The sequence below is a fragment of the Scardinius erythrophthalmus genome, assembly GCF_964197995.2.
Source record: "Scardinius erythrophthalmus genome assembly, chromosome: 11".
NCBI lineage: Eukaryota > Metazoa > Chordata > Actinopteri > Cypriniformes > Leuciscidae > Scardinius > Scardinius erythrophthalmus.
In genome coordinates, this window is record NC_138231.1 from 9,757,820 (window position 1) to 9,783,841 (window position 26,022).

The following is a 26,022-nucleotide window of genomic DNA, read 5'->3' on the forward strand; positions in this document are numbered from 1 at the left end:
TGCACGTACTGTAAAATATTACTTGACAAATTATTTGACATACCTCGGAATACCATGTAAATACTACAGATATATACATAACGTAAATAAAATATTGCCTCATTTAGTCCTATGGAATATATCATAGTGCCATAATTATTATCATAAAACCAAATTAAGTGTCATTAGTAGTGACACTACATTAATGATGACACTACAACAAAATGGTTTAAATTATTAGATGTGTGAAACCTGAAAAGGCAAAAAAAAAGTGATCTTTAACAGAGAAATGCTGCCATCTGGTGCGAGATCATTTTAAGCTGCAACTTGTTCTAAATTCAGTCACTCGTTTTTTGCAAATACGTGCGAATGGTATTTTTTTAATACTTTCTGATCAAGTTTAATTTTAGAAAACCACATTGAAAAAAAAAATTAAAAATAGCATATTAATGTAAACAATCATAACTACTAAACTAATGACCGAGATGGCGTCATCCTCACCCGACCAATCACAGCGTTGCGTTCTTTATGCTGTCAAAACCCGGAAGTAAACAGCTGGTACTTGGGTACACACATGTTTTGCGCTACGTTTGAGTGTATCTAGCAAATGCATTAATTTCTTAATCTACTGTTGTATTAATTGTTGGGAATTTATCGAACTTATTGACAAGTGCTTGGCGTTTTACCTCAAATAAAAGAAGTTATTATTACATGTGATTGCATATTTGATGGACTTTAGAGTCAATAGTACAATGACCTAGGCGCTGTTATTTCTGTATTATATAACTTTAGTTATTAGAGAGTATGAAGTCGTTTAAATCTCCAGGACGTCATGGATATGCGGTGGAGGTTTCACCTTTTGTCGCTTCTACTGTCGCCTGTGCTTCCTCTCAGTATTATGGAATAGCAGGTAATATTAGTTTGCATGACCATGGTTAGATGATATTGACGTAAATGCCAATGAAAACCTCTTTTGTGTCTTTTAGGATGTGGGACACTTCTTGTGCTGGAGCAGAGAGAAGCAGATGTTTCACTTGTGAGGAGGTAATTTGCATTTTTTTTTAGGGAATTAAATAAAGCATCTGCAAATGAGGGTGTGTCATAGATTTGTTATTGTTTTTTTGTGAAATTATGTTGCTTTACAGTAATGAAAATCATCCCACAAATATTACTATGATATACAATTAAACTGTATTATACAAATGTACTTTTTTTTTGCATTAAGAATTAGGCTAATAATATTGGGGAAGTTTTCGTAATTGTCATGAAAGCAATGTTCCAATGCAACAAAATCGTATTGGACCTGAAAATGGATTCTGTTTTCTTTGAGCAAAATATAATGTATTATTATTATCATCATTATTTGAAATTATTCAGTAAACATCTAGAATCATTTCTTTGCAGATAACACTTTGGTTTTGAATGCATTGACATTCATACGTTTTTGAGGTCATTGTACATCCGTGTAAAGTGGAGTCAGCGATGTGACTGATCGTTTAGTATCTTTTTGTCTCATGGGCAGTTTTGACTGGAATAACGGCCTCTTCGATGTGACGTGGAGCGAGAACAATGAACATGTGCTGGTGACGGCAGGAGGTGATGGATCTTTGCAGATCTGGGACACGGCCAACCCGCAAGGTCTTCTGCAGGTGCTGAAAGGGCACACACAAGAGGTCAGTTCACACTTTTAACTTCTAAAACATCATGTTAAAGCTTCCTGCACTTCATAACCTCTAGACTGCAAAACATCTGGCCTTACAGGTGTATTCAGTAGACTGGAGTCAGACACAGGGAGAGAACCTGGTGGTATCAGGATCTTGGGACCACACGGCTAAAGTGGTAAGTGGAGTTTTATGTCCGGTTGACAGTAATGTCAAAACCCACAAGTGTCAGTAATAATGTTTTTTCCATGTGTCACTATTGCTTTGTCTGTTACAGATTGTTTGATATGCACTTTCACTTTACTGAAATGATAAAAGATGAATATAAGAATGAAATTTACATGAAACACCGCCAGTTATCCTGTCAACTATAACTATAACTGTGTTATCAAAACCATTCCACACATGTAGCGAGGAGTGTTTCAAAGAGAGGGTCAAAACGGGATAGGGAAAATAGCAAATATCCTATTACTTCTAAATTAGGATGTTTAGAACATTACAAGTGTACCTCAAAGAACATTAAATTTAATTTACATTTATTTTAAATAAATGCAGTTCATGCAATACCGCAGTATATATTATAAATATTTTTCCATGCACATCATTATTATTTAAAAACAAAATACAATCATAATAATTACTATTATTATAATTAGTATAATAATTAATCATAATAACTTCCCTCCCTCTTGCAGCAACATCTTATGGAAGCTTGTTTCCACCACTTTTTATGCGAGGAAAAAAAGTTCGAATTGTGAGATAAAAAGTACTTTTTTTACTTTTATTCTGTGGTGGAAACAAGCTTTCATAACATCTCTTTTGTTCTCTGATTACGTGTTTTTCGGTGTGAGGGCAGAACAACCTGTCACAACAATAGCAAACCACAACAATTTCCGATGGACAAAATGAAGTCCTGTCCTACAGTTATTTCTTGTTCGAGAAGTCGTTTCACTCAGATATACTTCACAATAGGGAAGAAAAGACTATCGCAACTTCCGCTTCATGCCGAACTAAACAATGCTAAATACAAATATTAAATGTAACTAACCATATACTCATGCATTGTTGGGATACCAAATTAAACAGATTTGTTTAACCTCTAAAAGAAAGATGAAAACATTCTTTCATGTGCATTAGCGATCAAACATACTGCTAATGATGTTACATGGTTGTCCTGTTTTCCACACAGTGGGATCCGGAGCGATGTCAGTTAGTGAGCTCCCTGCAGGGTCATGAGGGTGTCATATACAGCACCATCTGGTCTCCTTATATCCCAGCATGCTTTGCTTCAGCCTCAGGTAGGATAATGAGCTGTATCTGTTCTCCCATGAAGCTTGGAAGGATTGCTGCTCTGTGTTGGGATGCAGACTAGAAATACTATATAATCTTGGGGTGATCTGATCAGACATGCATATGCAAGTTTGTAGATTAAATTTTTTGGGAAATATGCTGTGTATTATACTATATCAGGACAGGTTACCAGTTCAAGGGTCTTTTTGCTAATTATATTTTGAGGGATGGGAGAGGACCTTGGGATCTTGAAACGGTGTTGTTTTACTATCATTAAGAAACTAGATTTTATTAATAATTAGATTTATATATATATATATATATATATATATTGGCCATTTTTATTTTAGATACATTTTTAGTCATTTTTGTGTATTTAAAATTTATTCGTTTTTTTATGTGTCCGTATTTTTGCTTATTTTTATTTCAGTTTTAGTTATTTTAGTACATCAAATTAAACTAAATGATAATGTTGCCTTGGCAAATAGCTGAAAGAAAACAAGTTTGTCTATTTTATTTGATCAGTTAACATTTATTTTATTTCAAGTATTTTATTTATTTTTAGTTATTATAACTTATACTATTATAACCCTAATACCTATGATAACCCTGTCGTAAAATGCCTAAAACTTAAATTGCTTGTTTGTGTATATGCCATGTTTTGATTTTGCTGCAATGTTTGGCTCATTAAAATTGCATCGCAGGCAAATTATACACTAGAGCGCAACTTATAAGTTACAATAAATAAGGAAATATAGTTTGTGTTTTGAGAGCACCATTTCAAAATCTCATTCCCCTCAATATAATTAACAGAAAAAAAAACAAATTGAGATGCAGACTGAGCTTGTGTTATTTAATTATGTCTAGTAAGAAAATGATTCACCTCATCATGCAGTACTATCATTCACCCCATGAGGTCAGCAGCGAGCTTTCATCATCCTCTTCAGCTCGCTTTTTTTCTTTAGTTTTGAATTTAAATTGAATGTGTTAATTTAGTACAATTAATTATGAGGAAAATAGCCCAAAGTAAATGTAGTTAAAGGGATAGTTCACCCAAAAAATGATGAATCATTTACTCGCCCTCAAGTTGTTCTAAACCTTGAACGAAGTTCTCTCTCCTACTGTTTGGTTACCAACATTCTTTTAAAATGTTTTTCTTTATATTCAACAGAAGAAAGAAATTCATGCATGTTTAGAACAACTTGAGTGTGAGTAAATTATGACAGAACTTTCATTTTTGGGTGAACTATCCCTTTATCCATGCCCTCTAACCCTTACTCTGTTTTCTCAACAAAAAAATATTAATATGTGCTTCTTCTTCTTTTCTTTTTTTTTAGATTTAATATGAATTAGTAATCTGCTTTTTGATGTAGAATTAAATTTCTAATCGACTGAATAACCCTAGTTTTGATACATTTTGTTCTGGGAAAAAGTACATTACATTCATTCATAGATCTGCATAATCATGATTGCGTAATATTGGATATTTTTTGCTTGTACTTTTCACAGTGATCTGTATATGTGTGTAAGAAGACTCACAAGGGTCTCATGAGCACACATTTTTTCAGATGTATCAGGGGTTGATGACCACATTGCAGCTCTAAACCTGCAGGCTTTGCCATCAGAGCACAGGGTTCATCAGCTCCAAACGGCTCTGTTGTGATCTTATCAGCAGCACATTGGGCCTGCACCCACTCACTGCTGATGTGATCTCAGAGTCTCAGTGTCTAAAACGAATAGTTCATCTAAAAATGAAAATTGTACCATCATTTTCTCACCCTCACGACGTTGCAAACCTTAATTTTTTTATTCAATGGAGCACAAGTGGAGATATGCATCAATTTATAATGCATTTTATGCATGAATGGTGACAAGGAGTCAAGCACCCTTTATTGTGCATCAGACATTAAAAACTGGCCCCTGAATTCATTCCACATACACACATGAAGCCCATTTGGTTCCCTGAGAGATCATATGCATAAAATCTCATTCATGTTCATTTATATTGAGTTGAGCCCTCCTCAGGAGCTGAAGTAAGAATATCACACTCCTTTGCTGATGGAGGACCCTTTTCTTTTGCTATTAAATGTTGACACCATGTGTGTAATGAGATGTGTCTGAAAATCAATACTAAATCCCAGTACCTAATGCCGAATGCAGAGGCGTCGCAATAGGGCGGGCATTGGGCAAGCCAGGCAATTGCCTGTGGCCCCGCATTTTAAGAGAGCTCCCGAGGGCTGATCATTCAAACAATCAGGAATGTTAATATAAAAACGCAGCAACATCTCCGCATCCCCCTTATTGGGGCCCCTCTCTCGTTACCTGGTTTTACAGCCTCTCCTCAGCAGCCTTTTTCAAACTGAAGCAGCGCTTACTCGCGGTATTTAGCAAATGCATGATTTGATTTGTTAAACATAAAAAGGACTTATCCGTCGGGCATGGCCGCTCGCTCTAACCTTAACATAGATAAATGTTCGCTATTAGGCGCATATCCAAGTGTTTGTGCGGAGTGTGGAGCGCGCACTGCATGACATGGAGGCGCCGACGCGATTTCTTGCATTTTCCTATAATCAGTGGAAACAACTTAAATACTCAATTTCTGGCCATACAGAAAATAATAATGCATAATGAATAACTACTTTTTTTGTGTAAACTCACAATAACAAGAAAACTTTGTGCTTTTGTAAAATAAAATTAAACAACGCTTTCATGGTCTCCGTGAACTGGAGCGCGTCTCAAAAATAAACAGAGCGTATAGGCTACTTGCCTCACAGACATGAGAAATCTATCTATATAAAGCTTGAAATGTCCACTTTTAAACAACACATTTACTGTAGTCGACATTATTTCATTAGTAATAAGTATCCAGCTCTTTACATTAAACTAGTTGAGTAAACAATTAATGAACTAATAAAACAAATATTCAATTAAGATGCTAACTATATATTTCTAAATAGCATTGCTTGTTCCACCACACAAATGACTGTTTTTAAGGTGACAATCTGTTACACATTTGAAGATTTACTGTATCTTGAAAATTGTTGTATTGTATTGTATCTTCTGTTATAAAGGTGAAGATTAATAATTATTAAACAAAAAGAATAAAAAAAAAGAAGCACATAATGTTGTATATAATAATATGTTCTGTTAGATGTTCTGTTTTGATTACTTTTTGAATTTTGTATAATAATATCGGTAATGAAGATATATTAACAAAAAAAATCTTATATATTATATAAAACATATAAAATGCATATACAGGTGCTGGTCATATAATTAGAATATCATCAAAAAGTTGATTTATTTCAAGAATTCAACTTAACAGCTTAAACTAATATACTATATAGACTCATTACATGCAACGTGAGATATTTCAAGCCTTTATTTGTTATAATTTTGATGATTATGGCTTACAGCCTATGAAACCCACAAAATCAAAATCCCAGAAAATTAGAATATAACATGAAATCACACAGTAATTACACAGTGATACCATGGTCATTGAACCAGGTTTTGGTTCTTTTGGCAGTGTGGGCAGGTGCAAATCCTGCTGGAAAATGAAGGAATCATGAAGTGCTCTGAAAATGTCCTGGTAGACGGCTGCGTTGACTCTGGATTTAATAAAGCACGGTGGACCAAAGTCCTCTTTTCTGATGAGAGCAAATTTTGCATCTCATTTGGAAACCAAGGTCCCAGAGTCTGGAGGAAGAATGGAGAGGCACACAATCCAAGATGCTTGAAGTCCAGTGTGAAGTTTCCACAGTCTGTGTTGGTTTGGGGAGCCATGTCATCGGCTGGTGTTGGTCCACTGTGTTTTCTGAGGTCCAAGGTCAACGCAGCCATCTACCAGGAAGTTTTAGAGCACTTCATGCTTCTTGCTGCTGACCAACTTTATGGAGATACAGATTTCATTTTCCAACAGGACTTGGCACCTGCACACAGTGCCAAAGCTACCAGTACCTGGTTTAAGGGCCATGGTATCCCTGTTCTTAATTGTCCAGCAAACTCGCCTGACCTTAACCCTATAGAAAATCTATGGGGTATTGTGAAGAGGAAGATGCGATACGCCAGACCCAATAATGCAGAAGAGCTGAAGGCCACTATCAGAACAACCTGGGCTCTCATAACACCTGAGCAGTGCCACAGACTGATTGACTCCATGCCATGCCGCATTGCTGCAGTAATTCAGGCAAAAGGAGCCCCAACTAAGTATTGAGTGCTGTACATGCTCATACTTTTCATGTTCATACTTTTCAGTTGGCCAGCATTTCTAAAAATCCTTTTTTTGTATTGGTCTTAAGTAATATCGTAATTTTCTGAGATACTGAATTTGGGATTTTCATTAGTTGTCAGTTATAATCATCAAAATTAAAAGAAATAAACATTTGAAATATATCTGTCTGTGTGTAATGAATGAATATAATATACAAGTTTCACTTTTTGAATGGAATTACAGAAATAAATCAACTTTTTTATGATATTCTAATTATATGACCAGCACCATATATAAAAAAGGGCCTCATTGATTAATTTTGCCTGGGGCCCACACTCAGTGTTGGTTTGCCTCTGGCCGAATGTGATCATGGGACAAGCGGTTTCCATGAAATGCCGCCTCAGCAAGATTTAAGAGGGCCGGTTGTGACTCTGATAGAGTTTATGTATAAACATCAGGCTTGCAGAAAGTTACATTCCTTATGTCTCTTCAGTATGCAAATGCCAAATTGGTATTTTGGTATTTCAGTGTGACCAGTCTTTGCATGGACACTGACGTCAGTACCTCCACATGACTCCATAGCTTTCACGTCTTTGGTGAGACAAAAAAATACACAGAATGTGCTAAATCATGCTGTGTGATATAATTTTGACATATTTCATTGTATGAATATTTAAATAAATATCAATAATAAAATTCTCTCTTAATCTTATGATATTTCATATTAGGGTCTAAATCAATTTTATATATATTAAATACATTTTATTCATTGAGATTTGGGGTCAGTCAATTAATAATTTTATTCAGCAAGGACACATTATATATTGATCAAAAGTGATAGTAAAGGTATTTATTTCGCTACAAAAGATTTAATTAAAAAAAAAATCACGATTTATCACAATTTCCACAAAATTATTAAGCAGCACAACTGTTTTCAACACTGATAATAAAAATAAATGTTTCTGCAGCAAATCTGCATATTGGAATGATTTCTGGCGGATCATGTGGTTAATGATGCTGAAAATTCAGCTTTGTCATCACAGGAATAAATTACATTTTAAAATGTAATAATATATATGTACATATTGCTTATATTGAATTGTGTGTATATAGTAGTCTAAATCTTACTTTTAATGTTAATTTAATCTTAATTTCCTATTTTGTTATGTCATCTGATAATGTATTCAACAGGGCCTACAAGTGCCGCTCTGCTTTGAAGAGACAATTTCAGCACCTCCCTTATCAGAGATTTCACCTCCTCCCACTCAATGCAGTGATAGCAGGAGCCCTGGCTTCTCTGACGGGGATGCCAATGAAATCTTTAATGCAAAACGCTTGCATGCCAACAATCTCAGTAAGAGATCTGTTCCGCTATGATTCAGATAGAAGTGCCTAAAGCAGACCACATATCAAAGTTATTGTTAAACTTGAGCTCATTGAAATATTGACGTAATTAATTTTCCTCAAAACCTTGAAACAATTTTTATTTCCATCTACAAGCTGCCTCCTACACATTGAGGCCCTGTTTGTGATGTTTTCTGACACATTCTCATCAGCTTTTCGAGCTGGAGTGGTGGGGCATTGTGATTTAAATATCTTAGCTGAGGATTTGAATAAATTATTTTCACACAATATTTGCTGAAAACAGGTTTACTCTTTGTTAACATTTTCATAATTTAAAAAATGTAAGATTTTGATGGTGGCTTTTCATATTTTAAAATCAAAGTCTGCATCTGTGACAAGGGTAAAGTCATAAAATCTATACATAAATAGCATTTGAAAAATATCTTTAAAAATAGATGATGTAGGCAATAGACATAGCAAACTATCAAATTACAAAAAAACAAAATCATATTCATATCTATAGGTCCCATATTTTAGATTCTCTGACCCTTTTTCCTGATTCTACAATGTTAAAATGGAAAATGGAACCATGTTGCAGTATATCATGATACAAAAACACCACTCTGTTTAAATCTTCCTAGAGTACTTTAAAGTGTTTATGGGATAGGCTTAATTTATTGTGACTGCGCAGCTCAGGCAGGAACTCCCTGCGGGTCGCACTTCAGAGTGACTTTTATTTATTCCATCAGTTGCAGATCATCAAATCAATAGGGGTTACAATAGTCATTGGCATAAGTCTCCTGAGATGTAATTAACTAGAGTAGGGCTATTCATTTAAATGGCGACCTATTGAATCGTCAATAAATGCAATGTATTTTGATGCCGTACTTAGTATTTTTTTTATCATATTTACTCCAGACTTGGTTTGTGTGATACCAAGCGTGTTGCTATTTGAGGTATCATTCATGTTTGTGCTGCAAATGGTATATGATGAGATGCATACCAAAAATTTTAATACTTTAGGAGTTTGTTCGCAATAATAATATACATTCTTTCCTTAGCACACTTTTAAATGGTCACCACAAAATCCAAACTGACAATTCTTATTCTTTATGGAATATTGCACTATTTATTATAAATGACTTATATGTGCATATAATGTTCTTTTTAATTCATGTGCCCTCATAATCTTTAATCAAAATAGCTTTCCCTCCCTCTTGGATAGAACAATATGGAAGAAAAGACTATCGCAACTTCAGTTTCATCCCAACTTCAAATATTCATTATTGTCTGTGAGCTTTCCAGATATGCTTTAATATGGTTATGATGAGTTTATGTGGTGCATACTTAATGATTTAAGCTTCTGCATGATATATAGTTATTTATGTATTTTTGGAACATAGGTTATTCAAAGTGGGACCTGTGGTTTTAGTGATCATATGAAAAATTTTCACCAGGCTGTTAGTACTACATTTATACTTAAAAAGTGAATGATTGGAACTTTTACTGCAAGAAGGTAAGATAAAAGGTGTAAAAAGAGATATGACGAGAAATTCCCTTTAGAAACTGTGGCTTGTGCAGCGTACAGAGGACTGGCCAGTGACATTTCCCTCTGCGCCCTTGCCCTGGGTTCATTCACGCCGAGTGCAAGTGGCCCTTGAAATGAATGTTATGGTTCAGGGGATTCTGCTGAGATCGCAAACTGGGAAATTATATGTGAAATTTTGTGGCTTTTTATAAGATTTAAAGGTCGGACGCTTGAGAATTGATGTTCATCTCTGTTGCTATAGGGGATGGGACACTGCGAGTTTGGGATGTGAAAGCGGGATCCTGCCGGCTGGCCATTCCTGCACACAGGGCTGAAGCCCTCAGCTGTGATTGGTGCAAATACGACCAGGTGAGCATTTCCTCTATTCAGTTCTTTGACTGTCTGTGGGCACAAATGGGATTTGAGTTTCAAAGCACAGTTTATGATACTATATATATTTAAGTGGCGTTGTACCGAAGTGTTTCAGAGCACTTACGGAACATAGACATAATGTCATATGAATATTTTCCTATGCATCTGTTCAGGAATGAGGTATGTTCAAAATGATATACTGCTATTTCTTCAATTTTCAGAATATACAGTATATTACTGCACATGTTCTGTATCCAGAAAAAGTTATATACTTTTGAGGAAATCATCAGACAAATGGCACATTAACCCTCTGGACTTGAACGTTTCGAATTGTTGAATTTTTTTGCTTCATCGGATGGGGGTGAAACTTGGTGACTTTTGTTTTATTACATATATGAACACACAAAAAAATCAAGGAGATGGTTCTGATTTGTTAAAGGGTCGTAAAAAAAAAGTCACACTTAGCTTCCTCCCGCCCGAAAACGGGCGACATAGGAAATGAATGGGAAATCCGAAAAAATAGGAAAACTCAGAAAAACTTTTGGTGGTACAAGCTACAGATCAGCCACTGTGCTGAAAAAAAGTGTACAGCAATGAAGGGGTGACACTCTAAAACATCAAGAGTGCAAATAAGACACCCTCCCCCCCCACACACACACACCCACACACAAACACACACACACACACACACACAGAGAGAGAAATGAACTGGTAAGACTGAAACAGCAAATTGTGCCCCAAACTATATAAAAATTATATAATCATAATAACTCCAAAACTATAGCAAGGAGAGTCAAAAGGTAGGTATCGTTTGAAAGAACTCTTTTTACATTTTTTTTTTAAATATAAATTACATTACATTTGGACATTGTCCTGCCAAGAATTGCCAATTTTTATTATGATTTTGCATATCTTTCTTATTTGTCATAGAATAACTCAGGAAGGAAATAAGGTAGGAGGAAAATTCTTTTTTTAGTGAAGTCCCCCTACATGTTAGCTGCATCTGGATAAAAAAATAATAATTTTTGGATAAAGGAATCAAAAGTTACAGCATTTGGAAAAGAGATAGCCTTTTTGTACAGTCTTTGACACCCCCTCATGGGCAATTTTTTCTCCATGAAGAATATCTTGTCATAAAAGCAATAGATTATGTTAATTTTGGGCTCATTTTAATTGTAATAATATGCTGTAAAAAATGAAGTGCCATTTTCAATTATCTGAGAATGTTTCATGAGCTGTATGATGTTTTTGACACATTGCAGTACATTATTTTATAGATTATGAAAAAATAAAAAATTCTATTTATCAGCAAATAACTCAGCAATACTTAAGAGTTTTTCAAAGTGGATACATTCACTGTAAAGTTCAGACTCTAAGCTTTCAAATGACATCAACTTTGTGTTAATCAAGGCAAGATTTTTTACAAATATGGTAAAGAATATTTTCGCAGCTAGGTGGCGCCTGCTGGCGGTACACTTGGTTTTAGAGGGATTACTCAGCACTCGTTGGGAGTTAATAAATGTAATTAGATGCATTAAAAGCTGAGATCCTAAGCTTTAAAATGATATATAATTTGTGTTGTTCCATTCAGTGGTTGCTTAGTAATAATTTTTTTTCTTTCCGAATGGGAATAAATCAAATAAATAAATAAAAAAGCTATAGGCCGCCTATAGGCGGTTATAGGACATGACACAAATTAATACATTTTGAAGCCACTAGATGGCGCTCTTCTCACTTGAAAAAAATTTTTTTTAGGCCTGCACTGCAGGCCTGCAATGTTGCATTTATTGAAAAAAAAAAAAAAAAATATATATATATATATATATTAATTCTAATGGAAAAAATAGCTCATAAAAATTGTATAATTAATACAAAGTATCATAAAAAATTCCAAAAATTCTAAATAATAATCAGAAAACATTATAGAACAAAAATATATTTGATTGGTTATCCTGGGAAAAAGTAAAGTAAGATTTTAAGGCTTCGCCCGTTTTCAGGCGGGAGGAAGCTAAGTGTGACTATAATACGAAGAAGCCCAGAGGGTCAAACAAGATTATGATTATTTTTAAGTATTCAAATCATTTAAAGTATTAACGTAAACTAATGTTCAAAAGTTTGGGGTGACTAAGATTTTGTTATTTCTTAAAAGAAGTCTTTTATGCTTACCAAGGCTGCATTTATTTGAAAAACTGTAATATTGTGAAATATTACTAGAACTTTTTCTATTTTAATATGTTTTTACCTTAAATTTATTCATGTGGTGATGTGGCACTGGCACTTCAGTGTCACATGATACTTCAGAAATCATTCTAATATGCTCATTTGGTGCTTATGAAACAATTCTCATTATTATCAGTGTTGAAATCTATCGAATTGTTTGTGGAAACTTTTTTTTCAGGATTTTTTGATGAATAGAAAGCTCAAAGGAACAGAATTTATTTGAAATATAACTTCTTTACTGTCACTTTTGAAAATAAATTAATAAGTATTGATATCTTTAAAAAATCTTAGTGACTCCAAGCTTGTGTGTTTTACTAAATTCCACTGACTAAATTAAGCATGTAATGTAGTGGAGTCATGTGACCAACAATGTATACTGCATACTGTGTACTGCACATAGTATTTATAAAAAAACCTAGTATGCTGTATAAATTAAATGGTGTGCAGTAGTGTTTAATTCCATTCATATTGTCTTTCAATTATGTAATTTTTCTCTCATTTCTATTCTGTTCTCAGAATGTTCTGGTCACTGGAGCCGTGGACTGCAGTCTCCGAGTGTGGGACTTACGGAACATCCGAAATCCTCTAGCTCAAATGATGGGCCATTCTTACGCCATCCGCAGAGTAAAGGTATTTTTAGTTGGATGGCCAACTAATTTTTTGTATTTTAGTTCAAAAGCTGGTCTTAATTTCTTCCAGAAGAGTGTCTTGAATCATGTGATTTCAAGGGTCATGCAAACTTTGTGTAAAGCGGGTAACATCACAAAACAGTTTGAAATATTCCGCTGGATAAAGGGTGAAGAATCTTACTACATCTGCGTTCAATGTTACATTAGTTTGGTCATTGCTTTGACTTAAATTAACTTAACAAGTCTGTTGAACATTAATGAGGCTTGCTGCGGCTTCTGTCTGTGTGAAACTCAAAGCGTATTTCTGTACTGTATGTGACAGCTATGGATTTCCGTATATAAACAGATTATCTTTAGGGATCTGTGTAATTGATTTGGAGAAAATGTGAGCGCGTGAGTGTTCAAACAGTCAGCAATTATGTCGATTAAAGAGTTCAGTGCACTTTGCACCTGACCAGCCTGCTGCAAAACCTGTGAACAAAACATACACAAATAGTCCTTCCATCTGATTTTATGCCCCTTGAGGATCCTTGTATCTCCAAATGGAGCTGGGTCAGGGTGAAATCACAAACTGTTTCAAGTGAATGGTTTTGCTCTCAGATTTCAGGTAATGCTGAAATGTGTGAAATAAGGAGCTACGAACACAGAGTTTTGCTATTACACTGGGAATAGAGGAGGGCTGTGAAGCGTGAGATTGTGTGTTGCTGAATATAATGATATCAAATAGCTTTTAAATGAACACTTTTTATATTATTATTATTATGTCATCTTATACTGTATCAGTGACGAAGAGGTTCATTCCTTGTCTTTCACATTTACTTTTCTGCAGATTATCAAAAAACTCTTCCTGTAGGGTAATGACAATATTTGTGATGTGAATATAGATCTCCAAGACCTAAGTTGATCAAATAATTTTAGCTTGCTAGCAAGGACAGTTAGGAACGTGGCTCACTACACATTGGGATACTGATGACTCTGTTTCCGACGACAGGACAATGTCCTCATTGTACAACATCACCACTGGTATTTATGATCACTACTGGTATTTATGAGAACTGATATCTTTCTGACATTATTTGTTTGTTATTTAAAATACATTATAAATACTTTGCTTGTAAGCTGCAAATGAACTATGTTCATTAGCTCATTACCTGTCTAGCGATGTGTTTATGCTGAAATATTATTAAATAATGGTTTGTACTTTAATGACATCATCATTATGTGTAGTGGGTTGGCTCACGTGATTTATGTTTCGGGCTTCAAAACTTCAGTTAAGGGAACATAGTGAGCATCGATGCTCCTTGGTTTTCATGGGGCATTGTGGGACTTTTTTAGGCAGCGAACGTTTCAGTGCCCTTAAAGGAACACTCCACCGTTTTTTGAAATAGGGCTTATTCACCTTCTTTCCTACATTTAGATAGGTGGGCAAATGCAGCATTTTTGTCTCAGTGCATGCATTGTTTTAGTTTGACAGGGTCGGCGCTAGCTTAGCTTAGCATAATGAATGGAATCCTTTGTTGCCAGCTAGCATGTCCTGAGTAAAAGTAATATAAAAATATAAAAAAAACCACCTAATTACTTCTTGTGGTCTGCGTATTCACAACAGGTACAAATAGCGACACTAGGTGATTTCCTAGGCAGATATTGACTTGGGACTATATTAGGGGGAAGCACAGGCGAAGCACTGCAACTTGGGCGCAGAGATATCACGCCCAAGTAGCAGTGCTTCGCCTGTGCTTCCCCCTAATATAGTCCTTAATATACAAGTCAATATCTGCCTAGGAAATCACCTAGTGTTAATCTGCATTGCTATTTGTACCTGTTGTGAATACGCAGGCCACAAGAAGTAATTAGGTGGGTTTTTTATTTTTATATTATTTTTACTCAGGACATGCTAGCTGGCAACAAAGGATTCCATTCATTATGCTAAGCTAAGCTAGCGCCGACCCTGTCAAACTAAAACAATGCATGCACTGAGACAAAAATGCATTTGCCCACCTATCTAAATGTAGGAAAGAAGGTGAATAAGCCCTATTTCAAAAACGGTGGAGTGTTCCTTTAAAATGGCCAATTTCCTGATTACTGAACTGGGGAGCTGATTGAGACCCACCCGTTGACTGAAAACTAAACAAGACAGAAACTGAACATGACCGTGACACTTACTGCATACTCTGAAAACTGAACAAATATTAAAGCAGAAATTTGAACACATTCTGAGTGTTTTTTGTTGTTTATATCTACCAAATGATGAAAAGATTTGGGCCACATTCAGCTTTGGTGTAAATATTACATTTTAATGCAGTGTTCATTGATAAAGATATCAGTGTGCACATCAAATTTTTTTGTCCAGCAGCCACTGTATATTAATTCTTCTTTCATTTGTCCATCCTTTCTAGTTCTGCCCATTTTACAAGACCGTCCTCGCATCCTGCTCATATGACTTCACAGTCAGGTAAGCCAAATGTTTGACCACAGATGCATCTGTTCTGTTCTTCTGATTATCAACCCAACAGCATGTTTGCTACTTTTTTATATACAGTTCTATAAACTAGTGCAAAATTGTCCTAGCAAATTGGAGAACTGGAACTTACTCTTGTATGATTGGATGAATTAAACTCAGCCACAATGAGTACATTTTTGGTTATGTTATTGTTCTCTCTCTTTCCTGTGAGAGTTTCCTTTCTTCACAAAGAAATTACATCTGTTTACAATCTTACACTGAGCACTTAAAGAAAAAGATTATTGAGATTCTTTTTACTGAAATGATGTGTCTTCCATCAAAAACACAGTAAGATTTCTAAAGAACCTTTCCACAGTTTTCCCTTAACTATTCAAATCTACTCGTCCATGTTGAGGACAGATCATCTTTCCTAGTGGCCTTTGGATGAATGGTGAAGTCTGCATTGCTGGCACGGTTGCAGAAGAACTGATCTCATTGCCACCAAACGGGGTTGTAAAAGCCATTGATTTCATTTCAGGGTAGACTGTTTTATTTCCTTTTGCAGTGGGTTTATTCTGTTAGTGCATGGTTGTGTTTTTATTGAGCGTGGAGATTATTGCATTTTTGCACTGGGAGAATGATCATTAATAGGACCGTCAAGGACGTATCAGCAGAAATCACTGTTGTAAAGCAAAAGCCAATTTTTGGTTTCATTATTTCCAAGATTGCTGGCTGCCTAGTAGCTGCAATTTGATAAAGGAACCACAAATTAGTTTTATACAAATATACCCTGAGTCTTAATAACCGTTAATTGTGATAAAGTCTGATAGATATTTTTAGGCCTTTGAAGAACATACTAATTATAGTACTATAGTTAACAGAAGACTGATATTGCATTTCATGATTTGTATGCCTTTATGCTCCTGCCAGACATCTAGTAATGTTCCAGGTTCAATGAAGATCTACCACATAATTTGTATAATTTATAAAAATGAAGTGCTTTAACAAAAATACTGCTACACATTTCTGTTTTTTTTTTTTATATACTAAGGGACATGTGACTGTGGTAATTGACAGCCTGTTAATAAAGCTTAACTTGTTTTGAAAACTGAAAATTCCATTCCTTAGATAGTCTGTTCTGTTGTGAGAGCCCCATAATTGATAGAGGGATGGATGGTTGTTGTCCCTAAAAAGTGACAACTGATCTTTGCCGTGGCTGTTAGAGAAAGATTGCAGAGAGCACTTTATCTGGGCTGACAAGCTTTTAAAATGAGAATTGACTTGCACATTGAGCAGTGGTCTTATTAGAGGCGAGTTTGATTTTCCTTCCATCGATGCTAGTCACCTTATTGTTTAAACATTGTTTATCTAAGCCTGGAGGCTAAATGAGCCGGCCAATCTGTAAAAAAACACTGCGAATTTCTGTAGTACGATAATCTAAACCTTTTTATACCACCCAGTTCCCTAGTAAAAACAAAAGAAAGAAACCTGTATTAAATTATTCATGCATCCAAAAAGCTGATATAATGGTAATAAATGTATGTGTATGTGTGTTGTGGGGAGAGTCCGTATGCTAAAATTCAATTAACATCTATCTATATATATATATATATATTTGCAAATCTGCAGATTTGACGGCTACACATTCATGATGTGACTCTCCCGTTCCAGCACAACCCAAAGGTCCTTTATTGGATTGAGATCTGGTGACTGTGGAGCACATTTGAGTATAGTGAACTCACTAGCATGTGCTAATTTGAGCTTTGTGCTTTATCCTGATGGAAGTAGCCATCTGAAGATGGGTACATTCTGGAATGGACATGATTAGCATCAATACTCAGGTAGGCTGTGATGTTTAAATTATGCTCAATTGGTACTAAGGGGCCCAAAGTGTGCCAAGAAAATATCCCCAAAAAAATTACATCCATGCTATTATGTTATTTACGCCAAATTCTGACTCTACCGTCTGAAAGTCACAGCAGAAATCAAGACTCATCAGACCAGGCAACGTTTTTCCAATCTTCTATTGTCCAATTTTGGTGAGCCTGTGTGAATTGTGTCCTCAGTTTCCTGTTCTCATCTGACAGAAGTGTCACCGGTGTGTCTTCTGCTGCCGTAGCTCCTCTGCTTCAAGATTTGATGTGTTGTGTGTTCAGAGATGCTTTTCTGCAGACATCAGTTGTAACGAGTGCTTATTTGAGTTGGGGCCGGCTAACACAGAACGCGTATTTCCATTCTACTGCGCTACTTTTCTATTGTTTCTTTATATAAACACATATAAGCCATACGTGTTTGACCATTGCGCTTGCATCTCTTGTCTTTTGCAGTGGGAAAATCAAATATTTGTTGCAATACATCTAATTTATGATCAGATTTTCCATAAAATTGCAGTCAGTGTGAATGGCCATATACAAATTGCACAAGGAGCTAAATTAGTATTACTGTACCTAAATTGAAAATTTTGTATTTGTTAAACTTTTAGTTTGTTGTCATTTTCTCAGTTCATTTAAGATTAATTATAGCTAATTTGCTTTAGAAATGGTATTTGTGGTTTTGCTTTCATAGAAATCAATTCTAATTATTACAGGAAATTTGCTATTTGAATAGGAAAGGCACTCATACTTGACTAAGGTGTCGTTTAATTAGTTTTACATTCAGAGTAAACTGTGATGATACCGACCGTGAGGTAATTTACCAGAAGTGATTTCCGCAGGAGGAACAGAACAACATGAATTTTTGTTCCCTTGCATTAAAGAGAAAAGTGTGTTTATTTAAATACAAAGCCTTTTTGAAGGGGTTGTGTTCAAAAGAACATGTGAGCCACCTGCTGCCACACACACCTAGCTGTTTACTTAACCCAGTCTCTTTTCTGTCAGGTTTCGTTTACGGGAGATAAGGTGTCCTCTTTCATACATGACAGCTGGCTTTTCTGAGTTGCTATGATGGCAGTTGCTAATACGGGGTGCTGTACAGAAGGAAAATTGTCTTTCTGTGTGTTATTTAACAACTAATTAGGCTGGGATATTGGTTTAGCTGTATTGTTCTCTGCTTTTTTCTTTCTTTCAATGACAACAGTTTGTTTAGGTTGATGCATTGCTTTAAATGAAGTACGACAGATATCAGCGTTCTGAATATCAAACTACAAAATAAACAAAATAAGAGATTACGATTTTCCCTTGATTCTGAATAGACATCTAAACTAAATAACATGTAAATTAATAGAGGTTCTGACAAAATTGTAATTACTGCAGTCTATATAAAAATATTTAATTCATTTGAATTATTATCTTTTTTTTTTACTCAGTTTGAATGAATGATTCAATGACTCACTCATAAAGACTACCATTACTGGATGAATCAGTGTTTTTTGAACAAATGTCTTGAATGAATAATTCAATTACAAATACATAGTCACATGTTGCCACCTACTGTTGTAACGATGTAATTGATGCTTTTTTTTTAAGCTTCGAGTTACTTTCAAAAGGTGATTTAATCTATACTGATCGCTACCATAAACATCAGTATTTATATCCGAACTATAAACTTTTATCCCAGCACTTCTGTGATCATTTTAATTATTTACACAGAAATAATGATACTGTGTGGCTATTTTATACCTGAAAACTGCAGGCAGCCCCAATGCAGATTTGGATGTTCGCTGTGATCGTATCTCTCAAAGGTTTAATAGACATCTAGCCGAATCAATGCTTGGGTGTTTGAATCGAGATTGCGATCTTTTAACGCTTAATTGTGCAACTCTATGTAGTTGTATTTCATTTGGATTTGGTCATCTGCATTTTTCTGCACTGACTGTGGGTGAAAATCTGTGCTTATAAATAATATCCTTCACTTCTGCTCTATGGCAATGTTAGTATTAATGCCTGCCTAATGTTTTCTTTTAGACAGGGAGTTTTTTTCCAGAGAGGTGATTTAATTACATTTGCTGAATGGATCAGTCGGGGCCTGGTGAGCCAGGGCTGCGTCAGGGCTTTCAGAAAAGACAAACGGCCGTTCAATTAGCATGATTGCCTTCTGCTGCTCTGCGTCCACAGATTCTGGGACTACTCCAAGAACCAACCACTGCTGGAGACACTGGAGCACCACTCAGAGTTCGTGTGTGGCCTGGATTTCAACCTTCACATCCCCAACCAGGTAAACTCACCAAAACACACTACTGTGGGGCAACACTTATTGACTTCAGTCTTCACTATAGTGCACATATACTGTAGGCAACTTGGGTTCAAATCCAGTTTAGCTCCCATTTTCATTCCACCTAATCCAGACGTATCCTCCCATGCTCTCCTTTCAATAAGTGGCAAAAAAGGAAATTAATATTAGGAGAAAGTTCAGTAAACCAGCAAAAAGGCTCCGAGCAACCTTGGACTGTAAGCTTAAGTTGTCCAAAAATGGCACATTGTAATACAAAAAAATGGCACGTAAAAAATATTATGTGCAAAAAATGTATGTGCATTTTAAGTGATCAAAAAATAATTTCATAACTTGTCATCACATGTATTACAATGATCTATTAAAATATATGTAGGTAAATATTGCTGATTATTGACAATTTTTTTTATATTGGTAAATATAAATTAAAGTGAAATATAATTTGTTCGCGTGTTCATTTAGTTGTTGGACTAATTTTTATATATATATATATATATATATATATATATATATATATATATATATATATATATATATATATATATATATATATATAAATTAAATGCAAAAAATCTACTTGAATCTCCAGTGGGTGTTAGTTTAAAATGTATAGTACTTCTGATCAAATAAAAAAAAAAAATTAGCCATTTCAGAACAAATACATAAATATAAGTTATATATCAAATATCATCAAAAGGCTGAACAATATTGAGATCTGCTTGTTTAATACTATATCTTACAGTCTTGCTTTCTGTGATCTTTTGTGACAAAAAAGTATGTTTAAAATATAAAAAAAATAGAGAAGTTAAATTGTAATAATATTTCACAATATTACTGTTTTTCTGCATTTTTAGCCATTTCAGAGCAAACACATAAAATATAAGTTATAAATGATATACGTATTTCCAAAATGCTCAACAATATTATCTTTAGGCTATATCATAGTCTAACTTTCTGTCATCTTTTTGTGATCTCTGGTAATTGTTTTAGTTTTTTTGCGAAACCTGCAATTTAATGACATCTTTTCTGATGGACCAGTAATTGAGAAACTTAAATCAATATTTCCATGACTCCATCTGCAGCTATTACTTTTTATTAACCCTCACTGTACGGCCTGGTCTGTTGACCTCACTTCACCTGAGATGTCTTGTCTGTTGCGGAAAACATTCATCCGTGGAGAGGTTCTATGCCTTGCGCACATAGAATCGGTCACGTACAGTAACTGAGCACTCAGCTCATTGAGATGTGGGCCGCTGTCCTCTGGGGAGCTGGTCCTGTCTGACGTCAGCACTCACACTGATGAATGAAAGTCAGAGCAGTCAATGAGCCATCACTGAGCTGACACGAGATGTCTGCAGCAAACCTCTCCTCAGCTCCACCGTGTTTTTTTCTCAGATTTAGCATTGAAGCTCTTGCAAACTATAAGTCACCTCAGACCCTCTTTGAAGCCTGTAAATATAAAGGTCTTTCTTTCCATCTGTTTTACATGGAGCATGATGCATTAGATTTGTTTGATTGATTTTCAATTAATTGTATGCAGTCAAGAGAAATAAGTCATAAGGTAATTTAATTTTAGGCAGTACTGGAAAGTAAGCTGTTATAAATCTAACTGAAAATGCATTGTGCCACTGCCACCTAATATTTGCGTGTTCAGTGTATTTTTATGTTGATTAGAGTATTCTGTCAAATGTTTGGGGTAAGAATTGTCTTTTGAAAAAAAAAAAAAAGATTACTTTTATTACACTAGGGAGCTTTAAGTTAATCAAAGGTGACAAAGACATTTATAATATTACAATAGATTTCTAATTCAAATAAATTCTGTTCTTTTGAACTTTTTGTTCATCAAAGAATCGTGAAAAATGTATCACAGTTTCCAAAGTTTTCAACAATGGTAATAATAAGAAATGTTGAGCACAAAATCAGCATATTAGATTTATTTCTGAAAGATCATGTGACACTATAGACTGGAGTAATGATTCCCAGGAATAAATGACATTAATACATTCAATTAAAATACAAAACAGTTATCTTAATATTTCACAATGTTATTGTTTTTACTGTATAAAATAAATGCAACCTTCACCAAGGCATAAGAGACTTCTTTTAACATTTTATATATATATATATTTTTTTTTTTTTTTTTTTTTTTGTAAATAAAACTTTACTTTATTTGATTATTAATTTATGTAGTTTTTTATTTATCAAAATCCACATCTTGGGTTTGAGCTTCTGTTTCAAGGTCTAAAGATTCTTTTTTGTGCCGTCGAAGCATCCTGAAAGTTATTTACATTATTTTCAGGATATAATGGCTTTGCCATTACCCTCACATCTCATTTTGGTAATGTAGAGTTTCCTGTCAATCAGAATGCAAATTTGGGAAGCTTTTAAGCTCACTTAGATGTCTTGCCCATTTTGTGAGTTTCTTACAAGACGTGATGAGTCTCTTATACTAATAGCGCGCAACTAGAGAAATCACAAAAAATGGACCGCAGTGTGTCAGCAAAATTGCAGGATTGGAAAATCCTGTATGTATGGGTTCTCTCTTATTGTTAGTTCGGCGTGGGGCGTAAGTGCAGCTGTTGGCAGGCTGCAGGTGGTGTGGGTTGTTCCTGCAAGACGAGGGCAAGAACTGTGAAGAGCTTTTTCTACCGCAGCCTCCCTGTTCTCTGCCAACCGTACACACAAACGCACGCACATACACACCTCGTGCTGCTCATAGGTGCTGTCAAGGCCAATATCCAAACCCACAAATCAGTCTGAGCCATTGTTAAATACTCACGCATATACATTTTTAACACGACCAGTGTCCTTTACTGGCTAACCAGGCCTGATTATAGGTCAATTTCAGTTATTTCAAATGGCTGATATATCAGTCTATCAAAAGTTAATGCACATACTTAGACTTCTCATTGAAAATATGGTTACTATACTCATACCTTACTATATTCATATCAGTTTGATTGATCACCTCTGCTCAGATTTGCTCTCCGCACTGAACCTCTGTACATCTGCCTTTGAACAAAGTGAAGTATAATTATACTGTAAGAGGTTCTTGAGAAAAAGCCACCTTCATCTTCACCCACAGCAGGTGATGCATCATACTTTGTACCTTTTGACAAGGAGCTAGAACGTTTCTGCCAAAGAGGACATGTATTCTGTACTCAGATATTGTTCCTCAGATGAGAAGAACGGAGCTCTGAATCACATTCTTGCTCTCTTGCCTCCAGTTATATTGAACGTTGTGTTATCAGCTGACCACCCGTTCACTCCTCGCGCCTGCTCCGCCTCACTCTCTGCATCTGGTTTTTCTGCACTGTGGGATGCTCTCTGGCACTCGGTCTCTGTGGTACATTTTGCAGTTAAGTAATTAATGAAGGACTTTTCTCCCTCAATGGGTGAGTCACACAGGCTTTCTGCTGGAGCGCTCTGGAGTAATGAGACATGGAGAAAAGGACTGCAATAAAGGGAGCGGAACTTTGCTTTGGCGTCACTATATCACTTTCATATTGTCATAGGACACACTGTGTTTCACACTTCTATTCTATTCCTTAAAATCTATTCCAGTCCATTCTATTCTAGTCCAGGGAATTATTTTTGTTTTCCTTTTAGTTAGAGAGTTGAAAAAAACATGTCCATGTTATGTCAGCTGCCCTTATTAAATTTGTCTTGATATTTCTATTACGATTTGTAATGAGGAAAACATAACAGAGGTTCTTTGTTGAGTTGTACATGGTACGGTAGCAATTTTTTGTGCACTTGTATTCCTTACATGCTCAAAAGGAGAGGCTTTAAAAAGTCTTTGAAGCAGAATCAAAAGAAACAAACCATTCCAAGCAAATCATTGGCTGAACATCATTACTGTGCATTTCAGTAAAGCAGCATGTGCATAGAAATCCCTTTGTTTCTCAATATCAAGGGTGCTCTCTCTCTCTCTCTCTCTCTCTCTCTCTCTCTCCCCCCCCTCCCTCTCCCTGATGTCCATTTGTAATATTAGTAAAGTCTGTTGACCTACAGTGATAATTTATCAATGTTATTTTCAAGCACTTTTATCTAAAAAGATAAAGAATTTCAGTTCTTATGAAATTACCCTTTTAAATTTGTAACCAGTTATGCAGTGCCATCATACCAGTATCCATCTTAAAACCTCAAGTCCAGATATTACATCCACAAACATCTATGTCACAAAGTGAAATATTAGTATAATGCCCACCCAAAAGCAAAGTAGCTTTTGCTCTCAAAGGTTCAGATTTATTAATAAAGCTGTTCCAGTACAATCTAAATGTTTGCTTGTGCACAGTTCATTTTACAGAGGACATCTTCCTGAACCTAGAAGAGTACACAAAAGACTACTTATCACTGTCAAATGTTCTGCTCAAGTCGTGCTTGCAAAGTTGGTTCCGATAGATCATCCGCATTTTCAGAATCCAAATCAGGCTCTAAATGCCTTGGAAGGGCTTTGTAGAAATCAGCGTGTTTCAGATAGATTGGGAATAGAGGAGCTGCAATAATGTACAGCATGTGAAAAATAATGTGTTTTTTGAACATTAAAGCATGTTAACCTTTTATATTAAACCTTATAATCAAATCAATGAAATACCTAGTTCTGTCATGAAATATTTTGGAAAAAATGCTGATGGTGGCTGGCAACTTTAATTTTTAAATGCTGGCGGGGAGAGAGTTAATGTCCTTAGTTAATTATCAGATTTTTTACATTACATGGATGCCATTCTAATTGTGTGACTTCCCTTTTTTTTTTTTTTTTTTTTTTTTTTACAGGTTGTGGACTGCTCTTGGGATGAGACTGTAAAAGTCTTCACCCCTTCATGCCTGGCCGCCCAGTAAGAGTTGATGCACCAGAAAGATGGGTCCGCTAGGCACGGGGGAGTCACGGCTCTGTTTTAATCACAGGTGCAGAGTTTGCCAAGATTTCACTGCGGTTTTCCTAATGACGCTATTAAAGGAGAACCCGTGGGACGGATCAGGATCATTGCATCGGGAGCGCAGTACAGAGGACGGGGAATCTCATGCTGTCATCGAGTGTGAAAACTGCTCGTTTTCAGGAGTGTAATGTTATTATAGTGTTTCTTAAGTGTAAAATCAAACTAAGGGAGTTTACCTTGAACAGTGAGTGCCTTATTGTTGTCTAAAGCTCATTGGTAAATTATGTAGTACGTATTTTTGTTCCCTACCGGATTGCTTCCAGTTTGGTAAACTGATATTAATAAATCAATGCAATTTTTCATTCTCAATCAAATGAGATTGAATCATACTCAATTCAAATGATTAGCCTGGTTTGTTAAAAATCTAATTCATATTTTTATTATTGCTTTCAGCACTGTGTTCAGTTTAGATTGCAGAAGACAAACAGGTGAATATCATATCAAAGTTTGAGACACATAGAGAATATTGTTTGATATATTTTACTTGGGGCAAAATTTAGGAATAGAAATGCCAAGTATACAAGCATTTAGAGGTATAACAGTGATATAGTGTTAAGAAAAAAAGTAATGTAATTAAAAGTAATTATCAAGTAATACTATGGTACTTTAGTATATACCGTAGTATTGAATGAGTATCATATTCATGTATACATTTTGGGTAACACTTTATTTTACAGTGTCTTTGTTACAGATGTTACATATAGTTACTGTAGTAATAGCTATAAATTATGCATAATTACATGCAACTAACCGTAAACCAACCAATTTTCCTTACCCTAACCCTATAGTAAGTACATGTAGTTCATTAATATTACTCAGTACTTAAATGCATAATTAAACTGTAACAAGGACACATTAAAATAAAGTATAACCAAATTTTGTAGCATTTTATCAAGTCTATTTTTTTACAACTACACTACAGACCAAAGGGCTATATATATAAAAAGATACAGTTGATATTAAAAAAAGAAAACATCAAACATAACAATAAAAAGCTCCAAATATCAATAATTAAAATCCATAAGACAACAAGTTTTCATTTGAGATTTAAATATTTCAATGGAGAAAACACATCTGATGTCAGGCATTCCACAACCTCGAAAAAGCCCAATCCCCTTTATTCTTCAAGTGAGTTTTGGGCTTCAACAATAAAAGACAGTGTACTTTCAGAATATATATTAATATAATCCCAAGTTGTATAGTGGCTGTCAAGGATTTTCCAATGGCTTGTTGTTATCC

General features: G+C 35.2%; 1 protein-coding gene across 2 annotated transcripts; it reads left to right on the forward strand.

Moving 5' to 3' along the window:
* The first annotated feature begins 482 nt into the window (after nt 1–482).
* On the forward strand, nt 483–25,375 carry pex7 (peroxisomal biogenesis factor 7). Of its 2 annotated transcripts, none has more exons than XM_081379087.1 (11): nt 483–537; nt 772–889; nt 966–1,023; nt 1,502–1,652; nt 1,741–1,818; nt 2,830–2,938; nt 10,278–10,384; nt 13,124–13,237; nt 15,633–15,688; nt 19,729–19,828; nt 24,620–25,375. In XM_081379087.1, exons 1-11 carry the CDS (start codon nt 508–510, stop codon nt 24,683–24,685), a joined length of 987 nt encoding a protein of 328 aa, XP_081235213.1. In that variant the 5' UTR covers nt 483–507; the 3' UTR covers nt 24,686–25,375. The 2 variants fall into 2 exon arrangements, with proteins under 2 accessions (XP_081235213.1, XP_081235214.1); XM_081379088.1 differs by having other exon boundaries at nt 499–545.
* Nucleotides 25,376–26,022: the final 647 nt, after the last annotated feature.